Source organism: Diorhabda sublineata, chromosome 1 (assembly GCF_026230105.1).
Source record: "Diorhabda sublineata isolate icDioSubl1.1 chromosome 1, icDioSubl1.1, whole genome shotgun sequence".
NCBI classification, from domain to species: Eukaryota; Metazoa; Arthropoda; class Insecta; order Coleoptera; family Chrysomelidae; genus Diorhabda; species Diorhabda sublineata.
Genome location: NC_079474.1, coordinates 10,486,183 through 10,506,528, shown reverse-complemented (window position 1 = coordinate 10,506,528; position 20,346 = coordinate 10,486,183). Strand labels below are relative to the sequence as shown.

The 20,346-nt window shown below is 31.9% G+C and overlaps 1 protein-coding gene across 1 annotated transcript; it reads left to right on the top strand.

The window, feature by feature from the left end:
- The first annotated feature begins 14,264 nt into the window (after positions 1–14,264).
- Positions 14,265–20,346, top strand: LOC130440944 (uncharacterized). The gene is made up of 6 exons (XM_056774351.1): positions 14,265–14,509; positions 15,377–15,542; positions 16,832–17,081; positions 19,782–19,892; positions 20,011–20,113; positions 20,169–20,346. The coding sequence occupies exons 1-6, from the start codon at positions 14,365–14,367 to the stop codon at positions 20,312–20,314; spliced, it is 921 nt and encodes a 306-aa protein (XP_056630329.1). The 5' UTR covers positions 14,265–14,364; the 3' UTR covers positions 20,315–20,346.

Here is a 20,346-nt window from a genome sequence, read left to right as displayed (position 1 = left end):
AAAAGTAGAAACCTAAATCTGTTTTTTTGACTGCGAAGAAGGCATCTAAAAGAAATTATTACAATTTCCACCTATTCGTTATACATCAAGTTCTACTTACCTATTGAAGATATCAATAGAAAATCTATAAGAAGAAAATTTGTGTTTCTCATTATATGAACCTACTATTCTTTATGCTGTTGTGCAAAGGACAAAATGTATCTGAATATACAATTATTTAAATACTTTAAAATTTTTTATTCAAAACGTACAGGGTTATTTTCATTTTATAAAATAAAATTACTTAAATTTAATATCTTGTTATGATAATTAACTTTTTTCGTTATTTGGTCTATTCAGAACAATTCTATCATCTCCAGTAAGGCTTTTTCATTCTTTATCTTTCAAAATTGACAAAAAAAACTTCAGGAATCATACCGTAAATATGAATAATATCGAAATACTTGGTATACACACATTATAAAAATCCTGATAAGACCGAATAGTCAATGTCATTAACTATCTTATCAATTTGAAATTTCCATGGACAAATATTTTGAGCATGAAATGTTTTTATTTAAAAAGAATTTTGTTTTTTAAGAGAATTCAAAAAAATTCCGAACGTATTTGATTCAGGTCAGTTAATGGGGTCGTAGACGTTTGATGATCCTTTTTCCCAAGGTAGGCGAGTGGAAGTATGCGATCAGCGAATGGGTTGATTTCTTTGTATATGGTAAACATTGAAAATTATTTATTCCCCTTGAATTGCTGTTTATTATTAATTCTCAGGTACAGTGTCATTGTTTGGTTACTAACCCGTTCCCTGACGTGGGCCCCATTTGGGGATCGCGGGTGTTTTTGAAGAATTAGCGCAACTGTTGATTCTGCTTTTTACTTTGAATATTTAAAATTTAATTTTGAAATCTTCAAATCCGGAGGAAGTGAGTACAATTTATGTAATAATATTCGTAATTTGAAAAATATTATTTTTTATATCCCCCATTTGGGGATTCCAGAAGGTGTAGGTACAATAATTATCATTGTTTTATTTTATCTTTTATTTATTTTATTTTATTTTTCATACTATATATTTTTTTATTATGTATATATTTTTCCTTTTATTATTATTATTGTTTTTTCTTTTTTTTAGAGATGGACTCTATGAAATTTCCCACTTTCTCGGAGCTAAGAGAAGCCCTTGATAATGATTTTAATTTTCTTGCACAACTCGATGACGAAGAATGGTGGAATGTTATTGACATTGTTGAGCTACCTCCAGACAAAGTCAATGTCGTTTCCGATGAAGAAGATTTCAATGAAAACGAATTGGAAGACACAATACCTCAAGATGTTCCTAAAAACTTTTGAAATTCAGTCAAATCTCTTGGAAGAAGAGATTAAGAAAGTAGGTCCCTCAAGTCCGGTTCAGAAAGCTCTTCATACCAGTTGCAAGAAGGAACTTGTATCAAGTTTGAAGAAAACGAAACGTGATTTCACCAGAGTTTTGAGGTACGATCAAGAGATATAAAAGAGGCAGAAAAAATAAAAAATGATTTGAAAGGAATGTCTGAGGTTCAAATATTTGAAACATTACTTACGGAAGATATAATTCTGTATATAGTAGAGCAAAGTGTCACGTATGCAACTCAAAATTAATGGCCACTCATTCACGTTGTCTGTGGACTGTCTTCGAAAGTTCATTAGGTTTCTGATACTGACAGGATACCATTTTCTCCCACAGGAGCAAATGTATTGGTGCGAGGATGAAAAAAATCTACACCTGAATGATAATTAGAAAATTGATAACAACCAAAAAATCTCAAAATTTTTCCTTTATTAGAACAAATTAACAATCAGTTCTTGCAATTTGGAGTTTTCGCCAAAAATATAAGCATTGACGAACAAATGATTAGATACTATGGGCATCACTTTTTCAAGCAATTTATCGTGGTAAGCCGATTCGGTTCGGATTCAAGCAATGGCAAATGTGCTGCACTGAAGCCGGATTCTGTTTCCATGCAGAGCTTTATGAGGGAAAACAGAGCCAAGAGCTTTCCCAGTTGAAGGTCTTGGAGCGTCTACTGATCATGTTTTTCATTGAAAACTTCAGTATAAAGTGAAATAAGAGCTACAGGCACGGTTCGTTACAACAGAACCAACAAGTGCTCATTCAAAAAGGATGAAGAAATGAAAAAATAAATTCGAGGCACATTTGATAAAAACAATGATATATTTACAATAACTTGGAAAGACAATAATATACAAAGTATTATCAAATCATCAAGGACTTGATGCAATACATTTTGTATTTCGCTTTTCCAGGACTGACAAAAAGACGGTGGTTGTTCCTATCATCGTGTAAAAGTGATTAAATAAAACAAGTACATGGTCGGTGTGGATAAACTAGATTGGATGATAATAGCAGGAACCTATTTGGCAACGTTTCCAATTTCTGACCCTAAGAGGTTATGCAGACCAAGCCTTCATAAACTAACCAGTAAACGTGTGCCAGAAGATATCCGTAAAAGCCGCGAAGGACTTTTGATTGAAACAACTGAAGGTAGCAAGCAAAAAAAAATGTGCTGTATATGAGAAAAAGGCAAGAAAACGGTGCCAAAAGTGTAATTTTGAAATACATGTGGTTGTGGATGTATGCAAAAATTACATAAATGATTATTTATATCTCAATAGTATTGCTTTTTCATTCTTTGATTTTATTTTGACCAATGTTTTGAGCCTTTGCACTAGCTTTTTTTATAATTGATATTTATTTCCATCAATACATTATTATTCCATCCCTGTCCATCCGTGGTCCGCAAATGGGAACTTTTTGGAAAATCAGTATTTATTTTAAAAACCGATAATAAAAATTTATTGATTATTTTTGCATGGTAATGCTGGGAAAAAAAATGAAATATTAAAAAAAATTAAAGTGGACAGTTTTGCTAATTAGCTTATTAGTATTCACTTTTAGTACAAAATTCGTGTGAGTAGGTTAATGGTTGATAACTGTTCAATGACAATTATTAAACAAAAAGTAATGAAATGATCATATTTTGAATTTCCATCGAAAATTAAACGAGATGTGACCTTAGATCATAGTTTGCGTGAATGCCTTTTGATAGCTAAAGAAGATTAAAACACAACGCGCGTCCATCAAGTTTTTTCTGTTAAATTTGAATCTGCTTAAACAAAAATATCGTTTTCGTTTTGATAATGGAATCGACAATAAATTTTGAAGTTAATTCCAATAGAAAAAAATGCAGAAGCGTCGATTGGCTGCTAGGAAGAGATAAGAATAAGGTTAGTCATTACTTGAAACCTCCACCGCAAACCTCCTTTTAACAGTGCAAAGCTGAATTTACCTATCGCTTAATCAGTGGCGTACAATTACATTTTTGAAGGCTTTGATAAATTTATCAATATAATCTCGGAAACAAATAGTATTGTGTTGATTCATATAGTATATAATCTTCATTGATGATTTTGAATCAAAATAAAAATTTTCTACAAACGCATTTTCAATTACAGATAAAATGAAGATATATTTTCAACTCTTGGAACGTTATGAAGTTTTCTTTTCCTTTTTATTATTTTAAAATATATTTTATTAGAGACGACTGTGCCGGGAAATTTTCAATTATGCCTAAGATTACATTTGGAAGGAAACCAAGTCATATCTTACTTATTAAAGAGTCAGATTTTGGGGAAAATGCGGGAGAAGGATATGAGAAATTGTGTAAGGATATTTGAATTCCACTTGACTTCCTTTCTAACTTGTTGATTCTATATTCACCTTATTCGTTTTATGCTTCATTTGAATTCTACAAAGTATTGTACGAGTATAAAACATTAGTGACTATTCCACTGTAATATTTATAATAATTTCTCAACTATTAGCATGGGACCTGATTTTTGACAATATAATTGAGTTATATTGAACGCTACCAGTAAAAAGTTTTGGCTCACTCCATAGTTTTTTCATTAAATGATGGTGGTATTTACATTGTTGTCAGATCTTTCCTTTTCCTGAAAAATAATGAACTTTGGTATTTGAAATAGATCACCTGATATATTTTGTGTTTTTAGAAATCTTTAAGAAATACTGAGATGCTCAAAACGTTGTCCATTCACTTCAATACAACAAGTAATACGATTTTATTTATTTTTTAATTATATTAATTATATTTTCTTTTAATTCCTGGCAGGTATTGTTTTATTAACGATGTTTTTTAAGTGACCCCACAGGAAATAATCTAAGCCAGGGGTTGCCGACCTGTTTGTCCTTAAGGGCGCAATACTAAATTTGAAAATCACCGAGGGCTCATATTTTACAGTTAAACAACAGGTATAAATAGGCATTGAAAAAATAGATTTTTTATAATTTTATTTTATTGGTGTCATACATAATGATACATATAATTCAGTGTGAAACTTGGGTGTCCATATTTTCAACTAATTTCTTATATTTGGGGATATATTTAGAGTTTCCGCTCTTTAAACAATTATCTAAATGTGAGTCATTAAGCTTTGTTCGGTATTTTGATTTCAAATATTTCATATTTGAGAATAAAGATTCGCAATTGTATGTTGTTGCACAATATGAATAAATTTTTAGCACACGTTTCCTTGAAATACTTATTTTTATCGACAAAGTTCCAAAAAATGTTATTATTACTATGCACTTGTAAAATAATTTCACTTTGCGAGTTTATAGTATTTCTAATTCTAAGTCTTCCATATTATGAGGATCGAAATACACTATTTCGAGGACGTCGTCTTCAGTAACATTGAATGGATTTATGAAAAATCTTAGTACGGGTTCTAATGCTGCAAAATCTTCAAATCAAGAAGAAAACACTTGCATTAGTTTATCTATAATTTCTAAATATTATGTATAAGTAAAATTTTCATTATTCAAACTCTAAACAGTATGTTTTATATGTGATAACGATTTTTTCAACAGATTGCATTGAATGCATTTACTGCACTAATCATATCAGCTATATGCTGATTTTTCTCTTGTATTTTTAATATTAATTCATTCAACTTTGCCATTAGATCCGGGGTCGATTAGCCAATCCTTATTTTTTAATTGATCGTAACATTCGCCTCTTGATGCAATAAAATCCTTTATTTGTGGCAAACGCATGTTAAACCGCTCAAGTATTTCACTTCTGCTCAGCCAAATCACTTCAGTATGTAAACGATCTGTGAACTGAATGTCCTCATCTTCTAAAAGATCGCTGGTGTCCCATCTGTTATGTACTTTTGTACAGGTAATTCTAAATCTGTTATATACTTTTTAAAAGTAGAAAAGATGTCTTCTCCTCTGGTGCTTTCCTTTAATGACAGAACTTTGAGGAATTCTTCTTTTCTTGTAATAATTGTGATATATTTGTCACGTCTGTCGATTCATCCATCTGTAGCGAAAAGAAAATACAATTTTCCATATCATTTGCCAATTTTGCCTCCAAATTCTCTGAAAATACTTCAATTCTTCTAGTAACAGCTCGTTGAAACTATTTTCAATTCTTCAAAAAGTGAATTAACAGATTCTAACATGGCATATTTCACTAAGTCTCCATCTGTAAATGTTTTTTTATTCTTAGCTAGCAAATGCGATATTTTATATGACGCGATCGTTGCTGCTTTATGTTGTTGCATCGGTTTAGTAAAAAAACTTTGCTGGTTAGTTATTGAAGATTTTAAAGAAATCATTTTGTCTTCTAATTTCAGATTTCATTGGTTAGTCACTATCAAAATTGGTATGAACGGTCTTAAAATGCCGTTCTGGTCTATTCAAAATACGCTCACACACTGACAAAAAATACGTGCGTGTTATTAGATACGCTCAAGGTTAGCAAGCTGCTAATCTATGCACAATCCTAAACTTAACTGACTACTTGCTGTATATAGCGGTTTTACAAGAGTAAGTAAATCGCTCTGGCTATCATACATTTAAGCTAGTCCAGCGAGGGCGCATTAAAAATGGATCGAGGGCGCCATGGCGTCCGCTGGCTCCGCGTTGCCTACCTCTGGTCTAAAGGATTCATTCAACTCTTCACGTCTATCAAAATCGTCATCTGATAACTCTTGAACCAACTTGACTTTGTATGGATGGAATTTAGTATCATGTTTGCGAAATATCAAATTCCCTGGATATTTATCTAGTACTAAGTGTAGATTGTCTTCTAACAGGATACAAACATCTAAATATTTGTTCACTAAACCAGTTTCGTTAAACTTTTTCTCTTATTTACTACAGTATACCTTGTTATGGGATTTCGGTTAGGATATAAATTATTATTATATTCCACGTTTCTCGTTGACTTCTACGTCTATCATCATATCCTAATATCATTAAAATATCAATTCGTTATTTTCCAGATAAACGATTTATTGTGACTTTCAATAAATTTCAACAATAATAATTTATTGAAACTTCAAATTCGTTAATGTAGCAGTCATAACCACCTAAATGTATTATTTTAACTTCGGCGGAGATAACGCAAATGTAGCTATAACTCCGTAATTATGCCATTCAGGTATAGGAAACATTAGATGGAAAATAATAAGAATTTTTAAAGGATTTCGAAAAGCGAAAATATACAGTGTAATTCATTTGAAACAACAAAGTTTATTATTTTTTCGGAAAAGGGAAAGATCTGACAACAATGGCTGTATCATGAGACTCTTGTACACAAAAATTTATAAAAATCGTAGAAGCCGTTTACGAGATAATTGAGGCGTTCCATACATAAAACTCACTCGTCTAGGTCTAAGAGGTGTCTTACAAATCAAAAATAATATGTGTGTCGGTTGGTGCGACCGGCTGATTTGTTCTTTATCTGTGAATTATTTTTTCAGTGTTTATGATTGTTGTTTAGTCTCAGTTAGCCCTATGAGATGCAACAAAATGCTGTACTTTATACTTTTCAGACCAAAAAATTTTTTCGTTAACGAATTGTTTTCGTACTCGCAAATTGAGACTTGTAGGTTTTAAAATGTGTAAAACCGAGGAACGAGTTAAAACTCGTCAATTAATCGCAAGTCTTCATAGTCTAGGCAAAAGTAACTATACCTTTGCACCGAATTGAAAATACCTCGACGTACCTCGGAATACAACGTGAAAAACTATGCATGCACCAGCAGCTTTGGCAATAGAAAATATTCAAGGTGGTATTCAAGGAGATTGAGAAAGTGGCAGTGAAGAAATCTCTTTTAAGATGTCAAAATAAAATTGAGAAGTTGCAGTGAGCTAAAGAACATAAAAATTGGACGCATAAGGAATAGAATCAAAGCTTGCAGTTTTTGAGTCTAAGAGAAGAGTGTGTAAGTAAGTCAAATGAAGAACGGGTGTTAGATCCATGTGTAATATCGACTGTAAGACACGACGGAAGCTCATTGATGGCTTGAAGATATTTTGGAGGAAAAACAACTGGAGATCTTGTAAAAATTGAAGAGATTTCGAAGAAAAAACGCTAAAAATATATTAAAGGAAAATTTAGCACTCTCAAGCATTCCTCAACGTTGTAGAAAGATTATTTGAAAGAATTGGGAAGGAAGAATATACTGAAAGTATGGAATAGCCGCTACTGTAGCTCGACTTCAACCCAATAAAGTTCTAAAACAATAAGGACAAGGAAACTACATAGCAGTGTCATACACAACATTGGAATATCATGATTAAACTAGTGAATTTCTTACAGAGTATGCCAAAATTATGCACCGAAATAAAAATTTTAAATTACAGACTGAGGTTTTAATATTACCATATTCTTATCTATATAATTTGTTCTTTAAAATATTGAAATTGAAATCGTTCTTGTATATGACGCAAACAATAGGGTGGGCAAAAACTTTTGATTAGTAGTGTATATGTTTGTACTTGTGAGTGGAGTAATTCAAAAGATGCATTTATTTATTTTATCCGTTTTTGAAATTTTAGCATTAAATTCCTCTATATATAGCTCCGAGAAAAGATAACCAGTAAAAATAAGCAGTAAGCATTTACAAGGTAGACGTATCTTCGGAGATTAGTCGCGAGAAATAAGGGGAGAACTTAATAAAATATAAGTGAAAACGAAATGGTAAACATAAAAACAATAATCTCGTTATATCCCGTGTTTACAGCGTTTCCTTGAAAAATGGAGAGCAGCGCAATAAAAATAGGAATAAAACTCACTTGGAGTAGTAATTCAAAAAATATTTAGGGTGGTATTAATCCCGAGATACTATAAAAAAACCAAAACAACTCGAATCCATTCATCTTAAACCTACGAATTATTTATTTCGATAAACTGCTCCGCGAAGGTTCATAAATATTATTAACTTTATTCATTCGGGTTTTATTTTTATTTAGAATTCCTATTTGTTCTAAATCACACTTGAACGTAAACTTAGGTTGTTGCTAATAGGCTAGGGAATATTTATTACAAGTGTATTTAGAATATAATTCATTAACATCTTTAGACATAATGTGGAAGAAACATCTAGAAGTAGACCATCTCTATACATTTTACAAGTGAAGTTCAAACTTCAAACTACAGATATCTACTTTTTCACGTTGCGTTTACCGACAAACTACGGTTTAAACGTTACCGGCGGTCTGGGAGAAGTTTAAATCTCAGTTTAATATGAAATTGAGGACACGAATATAAGTTCATCAAATTGTTTACATTTTTACAAAATAATAGAAGATTTACACTTTATATTTGGTCAACTCGATGATGATTATGAAGAAATTGTCGATGCTTCAAGAAAACAAAAATTTATTTGTTCTAGAGCAAATTTTTCAATTGTAACACTTATTTTTCAAATTTATTGTGCTGTTTTAGAAAACATTTCTTCGTATTTCTTTACAAGTTTAACCAAGAGCACTACTTCATTGTCAGAGAAAGCTACAGAACAATGGAAAAGGCACTGAAAAAGAAGGTAGATAGGAGCAAAACCAATTATTGTGACAACCTACAGGGACTGAGGCAGGGAAAGACTCTTCTGGGAAACTATAATTAGAGTAGATTTGCTGAATGTATCAACCTAAGTAAGAACAATCTACGAATACTAACAGGAGTTTTATTGGAGCATGGTCACCTCAACACCTACGCTAGACCTAGCATATAATGCTACCTACTGATTTGGTTGCACAGAAGACGGTAGTATGGAACACAAAAGAACTCCAGAGCACTACACCTGGGTGCGTATGAAATAGTAGTCGAAGATCTCTGGCAATTGAAGCCATTTCACATTCTAGACTTTTTAAAAGGAGAGGGGTTGATAGATCAGCTGTAAAACTGGGTTCTCCAGTATCGCAGATACAATAGATCCCAATACGACTACAGACATCGACTTTCTCACGTTTTATAGAGGGCGTTTACTGACAAACGGTTTAAACGTTGCCTGTGGTCAGCGGGTAGTTTAAACTGCAGTTTAACGTGAAAGGGAGGATCCGAACCCAAGTTTTGTGAACATAATTGAAGATGTACACTTTATATTTGATGAACTCGACGATGATGCTGAAGAAATCATCCACATTGTCGATGCGTCAAGAAAACAAAACTTTTTCCGTTCTGGAGCAAATTTTTAAATTACCCCTCTTATTTTTCAAATTTGTTGTGCTTCTATCGAAAATTTATCTTCGTATTTCATCAAAAGGTTAACCTAAAGCTTCATAGAAATTGCAATTGCAAAATGTTCTTTGTCCATTTTCGTTTTTCGGGCTAATTTGAACCATTTGACCGTTGCAGTAACCAAAGATTGATAAAATCTGTGCGATTTTAGATAGGCAACTTATTATACGTAGATGTAGACGAGCTTGATGCCATCGTGTTTCTGAAGAAACGTCTCATGGTTGCATTGAAAGAAACTTTGTTATTTTGATGTAATAACGAAAGCCGTTAGTACGTCAAAACGTAATTACAGGTCTTATTATATCATCTCAAATATTACTTATCTATCTACAATTTCATGCTACAATTTTATCAGGTTATGTTAGTCTGACGGTTTTGTATTATATTAAGTATAAATTGATCCGGTCCAATTTCGACAACCACATTTCTACATTTCTTTTAAAGAAAACATAAATAAGAAAAAATATTTTCACAGTTACAATGTCAATAAGAGGATGGATTGTCCGAAAATGATATAATGCATGCACTCGTGTTTATGGAGTTCTAAAGGCTGATATGCTGATGAAAAAACTCCGTTCGCAATAATGTTAAAGCATTTGGTAGACCATCGGTATTTTCTACAGATATGGAAAGAACTATTTCCAATCACATCCTTCACCTTGATGTCAAAAAATTAGCTTTTGATGTTGCAGAAAAATATGCCTCATCACATGGTTGCAATATAGATGAACAAATTGCTGGTTTTACTCTTTCTCGAAATGAAATCCTCAACATTCGCTCCGGAAACTTCAAGGAACGTCAATGGCGAGATCCAGAAGCTTTAATAAAGAAAATGTTAACTATTTTTTCGATCTTTTACAACGAATTGTCGATAAACATCAATTTACAGACGACACTATATTTAACGTGGACGAATCTGGTTTTACCAATGTGCAAAAAAGTTAGTAGTAGTAGTATGTGCTGCCGGTGTATATATTCCACCAGTGATAATGTATAAGAGAAAAACATTTCAGCCTGACCCTAAAATTGGAGCACCTCCCGCTAGTATTACGATTTCGGACACGGGACATATTAACTCAGATCTCTTTGTTGAATGGCTGATGCATTTGCAAAAACATCTCCACTACAATGTACATAATTAAGTTTTTCTAATGCTTGATGACCGTACAACACACAACAAAAAATTGCAGGCTTGTGAGTTTGCTAAAAATAAATGGAATCGTTTTACTTCAACTACCTGGACATACCACCCACCGATTACAGCCTTTGGATATAGCATTTTTTGGTCCTTTTTAGACTTATTTTACACAAGCTCAAGGCACATAGCAGAGCGACCACTGTGGGAAATGCAGAGACTGCCTTTCATGCTTCCGGAATTTGGAAATAATCTTGTATTTACAGATGACCAATCTACACCAGCTCATGTTTTACAACCTACAACCTCTGTACAACTTCTAGCAGTAATGATGATGGAGATAAAAGTGGTAAGAAGAAGAAACGATTTAGGAGAGTTCTTGAAAAAATATCACCACGAGTAAAGAAAAATCAAAATACAGATGGTCCTTCATCTTCTCGTAGAGCACCAATAGCTCAGAAAGCAGTGGAAATAGTAAGCAGCCTTCATAAATCACAGTTAGACAGAATAAACTTGGGAAGTTTCAAAATATAAGTTCACCAAACATTGACAAAATGCCGAAACATAAAACAGAAAATAGTGGTTCATGGTTTTGTGTATTGTGTGAAGAAACCAAGAAAGAAGATATGATACAATGAATGAAATGACACATTTGGATTCATACTCGGTTTGCTGGTGTTTGTACTGTAGTTGAAAGGTTCTATTGTTGTAATTGTCGTTAAGAAAGCTCCAATTTAGGAAGTGGTCTTCTATAATGGACCGATGACAAAATTTTCTTGAATTTATTTTTTACTATTATAAATGGTTTTTAAAATTTGATAAAAGGTTTTAGTTTGAACGTTCACTTAGTGAGTTTCTTTTCTATTACTTAATTTTTATTATTTTCTATTATAAAATTGGTCCAAATTAGGCCACCAACTGTTATAAACAATTTAACTTTAAAATAAATATCGGAAAAATTTTTGTTATATTTGTGACAACTAGCAGAAAAATATCTGTTTAACGGTAAACTGTAAAGTCTTGGTTATATTTGGTTTAAATTAGAGTTCAAATTTCAGTTTGATCTTCAGATCTAGATTGTAAGACTCGTTTAAGTTCTCTGGGTACTTGTTGAATAATATAGCATCTTTGAATGTAGTCTGATAAAATTGGACCAAAAAATAAGAGCGAAGCGACAGAAATTCCCACCAAGCTGAAAATCAGTAAAATTGTTTAAAAAGTAATTAAAAATGAAAATTGAAAGTTCCCAACCATTCCCGTGTATGGAAAAAATTTTTATTCAAGGTCAAAGGACAAAAAAATAGGTTTTTCGCAATTTTCATAAAAATATTCCAGACAAAAGTTGTAGACCATAAAGTTATCTACAAAAAATGTGGGAATACTTTTTTCTTACGAGCCACCATTTCGGGGATATAACCATTCCAAATTTTGAATTTGAATTTGGTTTTGAATATGATTTAGTAGCTGCTGAAGCTAAATACATCATGATTGTTATTCCTTTTTCTTGTTATCTGGCATATACATCTTGTTAAGGCCGGTCGTGCTCTAATATTGAATCACCAATAGTGGAGGATCCGTTTGATTCCAGCGAGGCGACATGCGACATGCGAACACGAAGAAAAAAAAATATTTTCATGATAAAACTTACCATTTACTTTAAAAATTTATTTTCAATTATACTTTAAACCAATTTACTGATTTTCAGCTTGGTGGGAATTTATGTAACTTCGAATGTCTAAATTGACCGGACTAATGTTTCTGTTTCAACTGGTATTGAATGAGCCAAAGTATTGAGAGATTCTCATTAAAGTGAGTCGGAATATTAAGAGATTTTCTCTAAAATTTCTGTATAGCAATCGTATAAGAAAGTTTTTCATGAAATTGACTTCGAATTAGGTGACCACCTATCGCAGAAAAATTTTTAGTTGTAAGAGAGAGATTTTTGTCAAACGAGGGCGTAAACGCCTATTTTGAGAATAAAAACGGTAAATATCATTGGGAAGGGTTAAAAAGGTTGAAGCAACACTAAAAAAAGTGTGTACAATTATGTTTATGGAAAATATTATATTATGTATTTTTATAAACTTTTCAGTTAGCACTTGTAAGTTTCGAACAAGATTAAAAAACAAGTTTTTGGGAACAAACCGACAAAAACAATTCAAAATATCAACGATAAAAGAGATCAAGGATTTTAAAGAGAAAGTATCAATAAAGTAGTCGTTTTTGACCTATAGTATACTTAAGGTGGATATACTCAAATCGTCTTATAATTTTTTCTCATAAAGAAGGACGATTCTATAATACTCTCACAAACTGTGTTCACTTGTTTAATGATGACGGTCTTGTAATTATTTGTTATTATTTTAATATTACCCAATACTAACTCAACCAATGATCATAGCTTGATGACTTCCTAAAAAAATTCACCAAATTTTTCAATATTAGGTGCCTTCTAGGAGCGCTATGAGAAGAACGTCTGTAAGAAATAAAGGCCTACTGTATATTCGATCACTGTTTTCTTCGGAAACACACCAATTAACGCAGGGTCGCCTACAACGATACTAAATCTCGCTTTTAAAGAAAGTATTTCCACTGGTTTATGGTGTTGTACATGCTACAGTTCAAAAGGGCTCCTTTGCGGGCTTTTTTGTTATTAAAGTCACCTTTTTGGGGCTTATTTATAATGAATTTATCTATTTACAAGGCCAATTGAGTGTCCAAGGAGACTATTTATTTTCAGTAGAATAGTAGTCCATTTTAAGTACTAACAAGGCAATCAAAAGGGTCAGAAATCCTTTAACCGGAGAGGAAACTCCCTCCGGCAGTAAGTCCAATGTCGTAGGAGAGCCAAATCCCAGTTAGGTATTAACAAATGGAATTTAATTATCGAATTTCAAATTCCGTCTATGAAATTAAATTTCAATTTTTATTCCCTATTCTCTATTCTCCCAAAATGACTAGAGTAGCCCGCTCTCCAATACAAACCTGGAGCAAGCTTGTTTCCACCACCTCGAGGAAGGAATTCTCTCCTTTTCTCTCTAAACCCACTCGCTCGACGGACAACTTTCACTGCGTGAGTATTCTTCAAAACCTTTTCCTAAAAGATTCTCCTGTGGAAGAAAAACTTAAAAATGTCATACAATTCATTCAAACACATCACAGAAATTCCCTCCTGCAATATCGAATGAATCAATATCACTGTCATATGGAGAACTCTGGATACTTTTCGCGGCGCTATTTCTGACGTAAAAAAGAAAATTTGTGTGTATATTATTTACACTTCATCTACATGTACCATAGTTTATTTGTACTTTACTTTATATGTACAATTGTTAACTCTTTGTATGTCTTTCCCATACTTATATGGCCCTTGGGGTGTAAATTAATGAATAAATGATTCACAATTTAATTACTACAAACAACATTATCAAATATTTATTAATATATCCGACATTTACATAAACCAATTAATTAATAAGCAATTTCGTTATGTAAAATTTGTTAAGCCAATACTGCGTAAGTGTTGTTCAATCTCCTACCAAACAAGTTGTCTTATAATTTTCGATATTAATTGATCAGTTCATTTCAGAATTTTATACTAAACGGTTATATTTCGTAATGATTTACGATTATAATATTATCCGAGTGACAAGAAATGAAAGAAATAATATTTTAAAATCTCTGAATGTTTCGTTGGAGGATTTTAATGAAATGGTTGGAATACTAGCAAAATGGATAATACAGAGTAATTTACCTGAAGAAGGTACGTGATTTTTTCATCTAGAGGTTATTCTTATATAGTTAAGTGGTCGAAAATACAGAAAAAATATGATAATTAATTTGATATATGATACTCCTAGTAATAATTGTTATAGGTTTTACATAGGGCAGATATCGTAATATTTTAAATATAGATTAAAAAGTCATTAATACAATACAATGAGAAACCAGAAAAAGTTAATGAATTTCGATAAAATTTAAATTTAAAATAAATAAAAAATAATAAGGAATAATTTTTATGTAAGAAACTCGTACATCAAAGTTCCGAGGAGTTCAACTCAAACTTAGAAATTCAACTGTATCTATAAATAGTGTAAATTCTTTTTTTATATTAAATCTTAAAATTTTATAAATGAAGATCAAAAATGCGTAGAAAAACTAATTAAAATTTCATTCTTTTATCTTTGACATTTCTAGTAACAAATTTTTAGAATAGCTGATGATGATAAATTGATAAAATAGATGTTTTGCAAAAAAATTTGTGGTTCATTGCTCGTAATCGATTTATATGTTTATACTGATTTCGTTATTATTATATGACATAAATATCTCGCTCTGGAGATATCTTATCTCAAATTTATTGATCATGTTGAAAAGAAATATAATTATATTTTACTGGAGTTTTCCAAACTAGATTTTTTTATCTTAGCGTTGCAGAAAATTGCGAGATGATTAAATTAATTTACTATTATACTGAATATTATAAAAATAAATGTACCGGATGGTCAGTAGGGGACATAACTATGATATTTCCAGGCTGAAATATTCTTAGTAAATATAATCAAGTTCTTAATTTTCACTTCTTGACGTATCTATGAAATTTTGTGTAATTAAAAATTATATTTTACAGAAAGTTCGAGAAAAAAAATTGAAATATTTCTGTTTAACACTAAAATGAATATGGAAAAAACCAAAAGGTGTTTAGAAAATTATTATACTCTACGGACAGAACATTCAAATTTTTTTGGTAAGATGATACCGAATACAAATTTATATAACGAAGTCAAAAAAATATCGTAAGTATCATTTCCAGAGCAGTTTTTGTCATAAGAGGACGAAGATAGTCTCAGAAGTCCCTGATCCAACAAATTTTGGGATAAATATATTTATTTTTCAACGTAATTTAATTTTCACATTGTTGAAAAATCTTTGACCACCGAGTTATGTTTACAAGTCTAGGAATAGGAAATAATCCGAGGGAGCTAAATCTGGCGTGCTTGAAGTAGCAATTCAAACTCTAGTTTATTAATTTTGGCCATTGCAATAACATATATGTGAGATTGTCTTGATGAAGCTTTGTTCTTAGTCAAATACGGCCGTTTTTGATTGATTTTTTCCTAAAACCTTGCAATAACTTCGCATAATGCGCGCCGTTGATAGTTTTTCCTTTTTCATGATAGTCAATGTAAATAGTTTCAAGATAGTCTTTGCCTTCTTTGGACCCTGTTCTCTTTTTTCAGTCCAATGTTTTGATTGTTATTTTGTTATTGGTGTGAATTGATTGACCCACGTGTTATGGTACGGTGCAATAATTATTTCTGTGAAACATTGTCCAACACTCGATGGAAACAACAACAACGTTCTTGTTTCATTGTGAGCAAACGTGAAACCCATCTTGCGCACAGCTTTCTTATGTCCTAATTCCCAGTCGACGATCGTTTAGTTCCACTTTTTCGATTTTCTTCAACATTTCTGGAGTTGTCACCTCATTTGGTCACTCCTTGCTGGTCTTTGCAGGTCGTACAGCCTCGTTAAAAGTCTGTTAGCCAATATTTTAATGTTGATAATGAACGAGCAGTCTCACCCAGAGTAAAATCTAGTTCAATTTACATAACGATGTCTAATTTTTCCATGGTTACAAATTCACTGAATACGTTCTCTTTTGATGGCTGCCGACCAAATACTGAAGAACGTGGCGTCTCCAAATTTGAAACATTTGCTGTATAGATTGTGTACTTTGTTATACAGTGGTAATACCGCCATCTCTAGGTCAGGCCAGGTACTTCTGCGACCATCGTCGTGTTTTTAATTCAATTAACAATTATTGTGTACCGTCATTAAATCCGAAAAACTCGTGTGTGATTGATTGGTTTGTTTATATATTTTAGAAAGTAATTATCTACGAATATTATGATGCAAACGATTCTATTGATAATTAAAAATTTATAAAACTAGAAATATTGTTATGTTAATTAATAAATAACAAGGACACCAAATGAGTTATTCGGATAAATTGTTGTGTTCCAGCACAACTACGTATGAAAAAGTCCGTGAAAAATGATATCGTATAGTATTTATTTTCCAGGCGTCCCATTGTTATGCCGGACCTAACCTCAGATTTGTGTCGCATAGTCATTTTTAGACTGGAAAAATGCGAAGATTTACAATGCGACGCCGAATTTTATCAATTGTTAACCATGATGGGCGTGGAATTGAGACTTGATAGGGGAGATTGTTTTTACTCTCATATTTTAATAATTGATCTGTCATATTTCGAGCCGAAGCATTTACTAAAATATACACCAAGGGTTTGCTCATTCTATGCAAAATTATTCGTGAGTATTTTAATAAAACTAATAATGCATAAACAGTATGTTACTTTTTAAGCCCCATGTTAACTTCGGGTCTTCTCGCTCCTGGGGGGCGGTCGACCGCCGACTTTTCGGGTCAGTCTTTCTACCTGAATTTTATTGTTGATACATTAAATAACAATTTTTCATCTTCTTAATTTTTTATTTTATTAATATTTTGTTAAATGCAATGAAATTACATTTATTTTGGTTTTTGAATGAAAATAATCAAACAACAGCGTTTAATGAAATAGCATTAAAAGATAAAAAATTATGAACAAAAAAATTGTTATGTAATGTATCAACAATAAAATACAGGCAACCCGAAGTTTAAATGGTAACATGGGAAATCCTATGGCCGGTTTCCTCAGAAACATACGGTACATATAAATTTACATATACATATGAAACTCACACAAAATTACATTATTTATAGTATATTATTCACGAGTGTATAATGCAGATTATAACTCACCTAGTGAATAAAAACTCATTATACGTGAGTAAAATACTATACTTTATCTACGACTACTAAAAATTGTTGTTGAAGTTATTTTGATGGCAAATTTTCTTATATTATTAAAAACAATATTATTTTTTCCATTAATTCATATAATGAATTATTGTTATTGTTATTTTAAACATAGTACATAGTTATATAAAATTATAATAATCGTATAATGTTTCAGCAGGTTCTCTAGTTTCTGGCATTGTTAAAAAAAGTCACTTTTTAGTTGGTTTTTAACACAATTCAACACAACATCAAAACACTGTGGAACCTAAACATACAATAATGTTGACAGGTTTGAGTCTAATTTGAATTGAGATTTTTGTTAGTGTTCTCTTTTTTCGGTTTCGACATTTGTTAAGTGAACAAATGCAGAAATCAAATTGAGAGGTCATGAGTTTTCGTTCGCTCGAAAAGAACGCTGAATGTTTGTTCAATTTTTTTTTCGTAACGACGTAGATCACTCGCATTGAGGAGTCTGAGACTTCCCAAGGTTTGCAACCGTTCCGAAGATATCAATACTCGTAACCAACATATCGAAGAAGATCCCTGAACATTGAACAGATGACGTGCCTCGTAATTAGGCAACTGCTGACGGTTCTTACCCAGAATTTTAGTGGAAGATTTGAAGATGTTCCTTTGAAAAGTACAGAAAGTGCACAGCTGTTAGTTGTTGAACGCGCGCAAGCTTAGCTCAAGCCATTATAAATCTCCACACTTCTGATTAGCTTGGTCCTTGGCCTCTGGTTTCGCTCCTCCTTTTTTTATTACTTCAATTTATGAGTTGTTTCAAAAACCATAGTCATAAGTTTTGGTTCGCTCGGAAAGAACACATAATGTTTGTTCAAGTTTTTTTGCGCAATAATTCGTCGATTGTAAGGGATCATCGTGGATTTCTTTGATGATTTCCTGGTCATCCGACACTATCCTGGAAGCACAATATCATAGGTCACTTGTCTTGAAGAGTCTGAGACTTCGCAAGGTTTGTAAACGTTCCGAAAATATCACTACTGGTACCCAATATGTCGAAGAATGACCCTGAACATGGACCAGATGACGTGCTTCGTAATTGAGCAATAGCTGACGGTTCTTACCTAGAATTTTAGTGAAAGATTTGAAAATGTTTCCTTGAAGAATACAGAGAGTGAATCAGCTATAAGCTATTGACCGCTGAACGCGTGCAACCTAAGCTCAAGCTATTATAAATCTCAACACTTCTGATTAGCGTGTGAGTCCTACGCCCTCTGGTCTCACTCCTTCCTATTTTATACTTCAATTTATGAATTCTTTCAGAAGCCATAGTACCTTGAAAAATAGTTTGAATTCCTCTGATAGCTCATTGTTAATGTTCCGTGCATTAAAACTGTAGGCTACGGGTCCGAGTATGGTCTAGGAAAATTTACTTTTCAAATTTGTTCTATGTGTATAGAACTAACTAAATTGAAAATATTTATTAATGTTTCACATGCTAAAATGATAAAAACTGATTTTTTGTAGCAAAACATTTCATTAAATTACAATCTAAAACAAAATTGATATTATATATCAAGTATCTTATAATTATTGCGACGCTATCTACATAGGGCAGACATCTCAGTATTTAGAAAATAGATTACAAGGTCATCAATAGTATAAGAAAAATAAAACATATTTTGATATTCATTATGTATCTCATTATATTTTGATAAAGACTGAAAGTAGTCGAAACGACAATATTATATGCTTCCAAATGAAATTTTTATTGATAGAGACCTAAAAGATAATTTATCAACAGAGTTATAGAAATTTTATATGGTTCAGTCCAAGATGGGTGCTCACATTAAATCATGTGGTAATTTTGGGCGAATGTTTGTTCAATCGTAATATGGACGAATATGTAATAGTAAACGAAGGATTGAATGAGTTGTCAAATAAGTTGGTTTCTCTTAGGAGTATCTAGAGCTTGATTTATCGAAGGTATTTGTATTGTAATCAGCATCAAATTACCAATCCTGAAGACATGGCTCACAGGAAATGTATTTGACAACAACGATAAAATCATGTTATGCATACAGCAATGATGATGACCTAACAATTTTCATTTTTTGTTTAATTTGTAAAAAATTACTTTAAGAGTATACGTCAAGAAATTGTAATCATTTTCTATTCATATTCATAATTAAAACTTTTTTTTCTAGCTTGCTATCAATTTGAGACTCAAAAATATCCATATAGTGAACCCATCCACGATTATTGATAAAGTTTTAACGTTTTTTAAACTGTTTCTACCAAGCAAGTTTCATGGCAAAGTAAGTGAACAGAATCCAATTACGATTTGTTATATAATGACAAATGTTTCATAGTATGTGGATTTTGTACCATCAATTTTTCTACCGATTTTCTCGAATAATTTATTTAATTTCACAGCTTGTGATTCATTCAAGTTATGAATCACTTTATGCATTTATTCCTAAGAATTATTTGCCTTCGAATTATGGAGGGACTCAAATATCGATTGAAAAAATTCAAGGTGAGTTCACAGATTTACAAATAGCGATGTTTCTAAACTTATTTTTACATTACAGACAGATGGTGTGAAGAAATTGAAAAAAATGAAGCTTTGTTTGAAAAATTGCTGCTTTTAAAATGTCAGTCCACTAATAATAACGAAGTGTCAACAAATAACGTCTTCGGCGTCAATGGAAGTTTCAGAAAATTGACTGTAGATTAATTTTTGAAAATAAATAAAGGAAATATATTCAT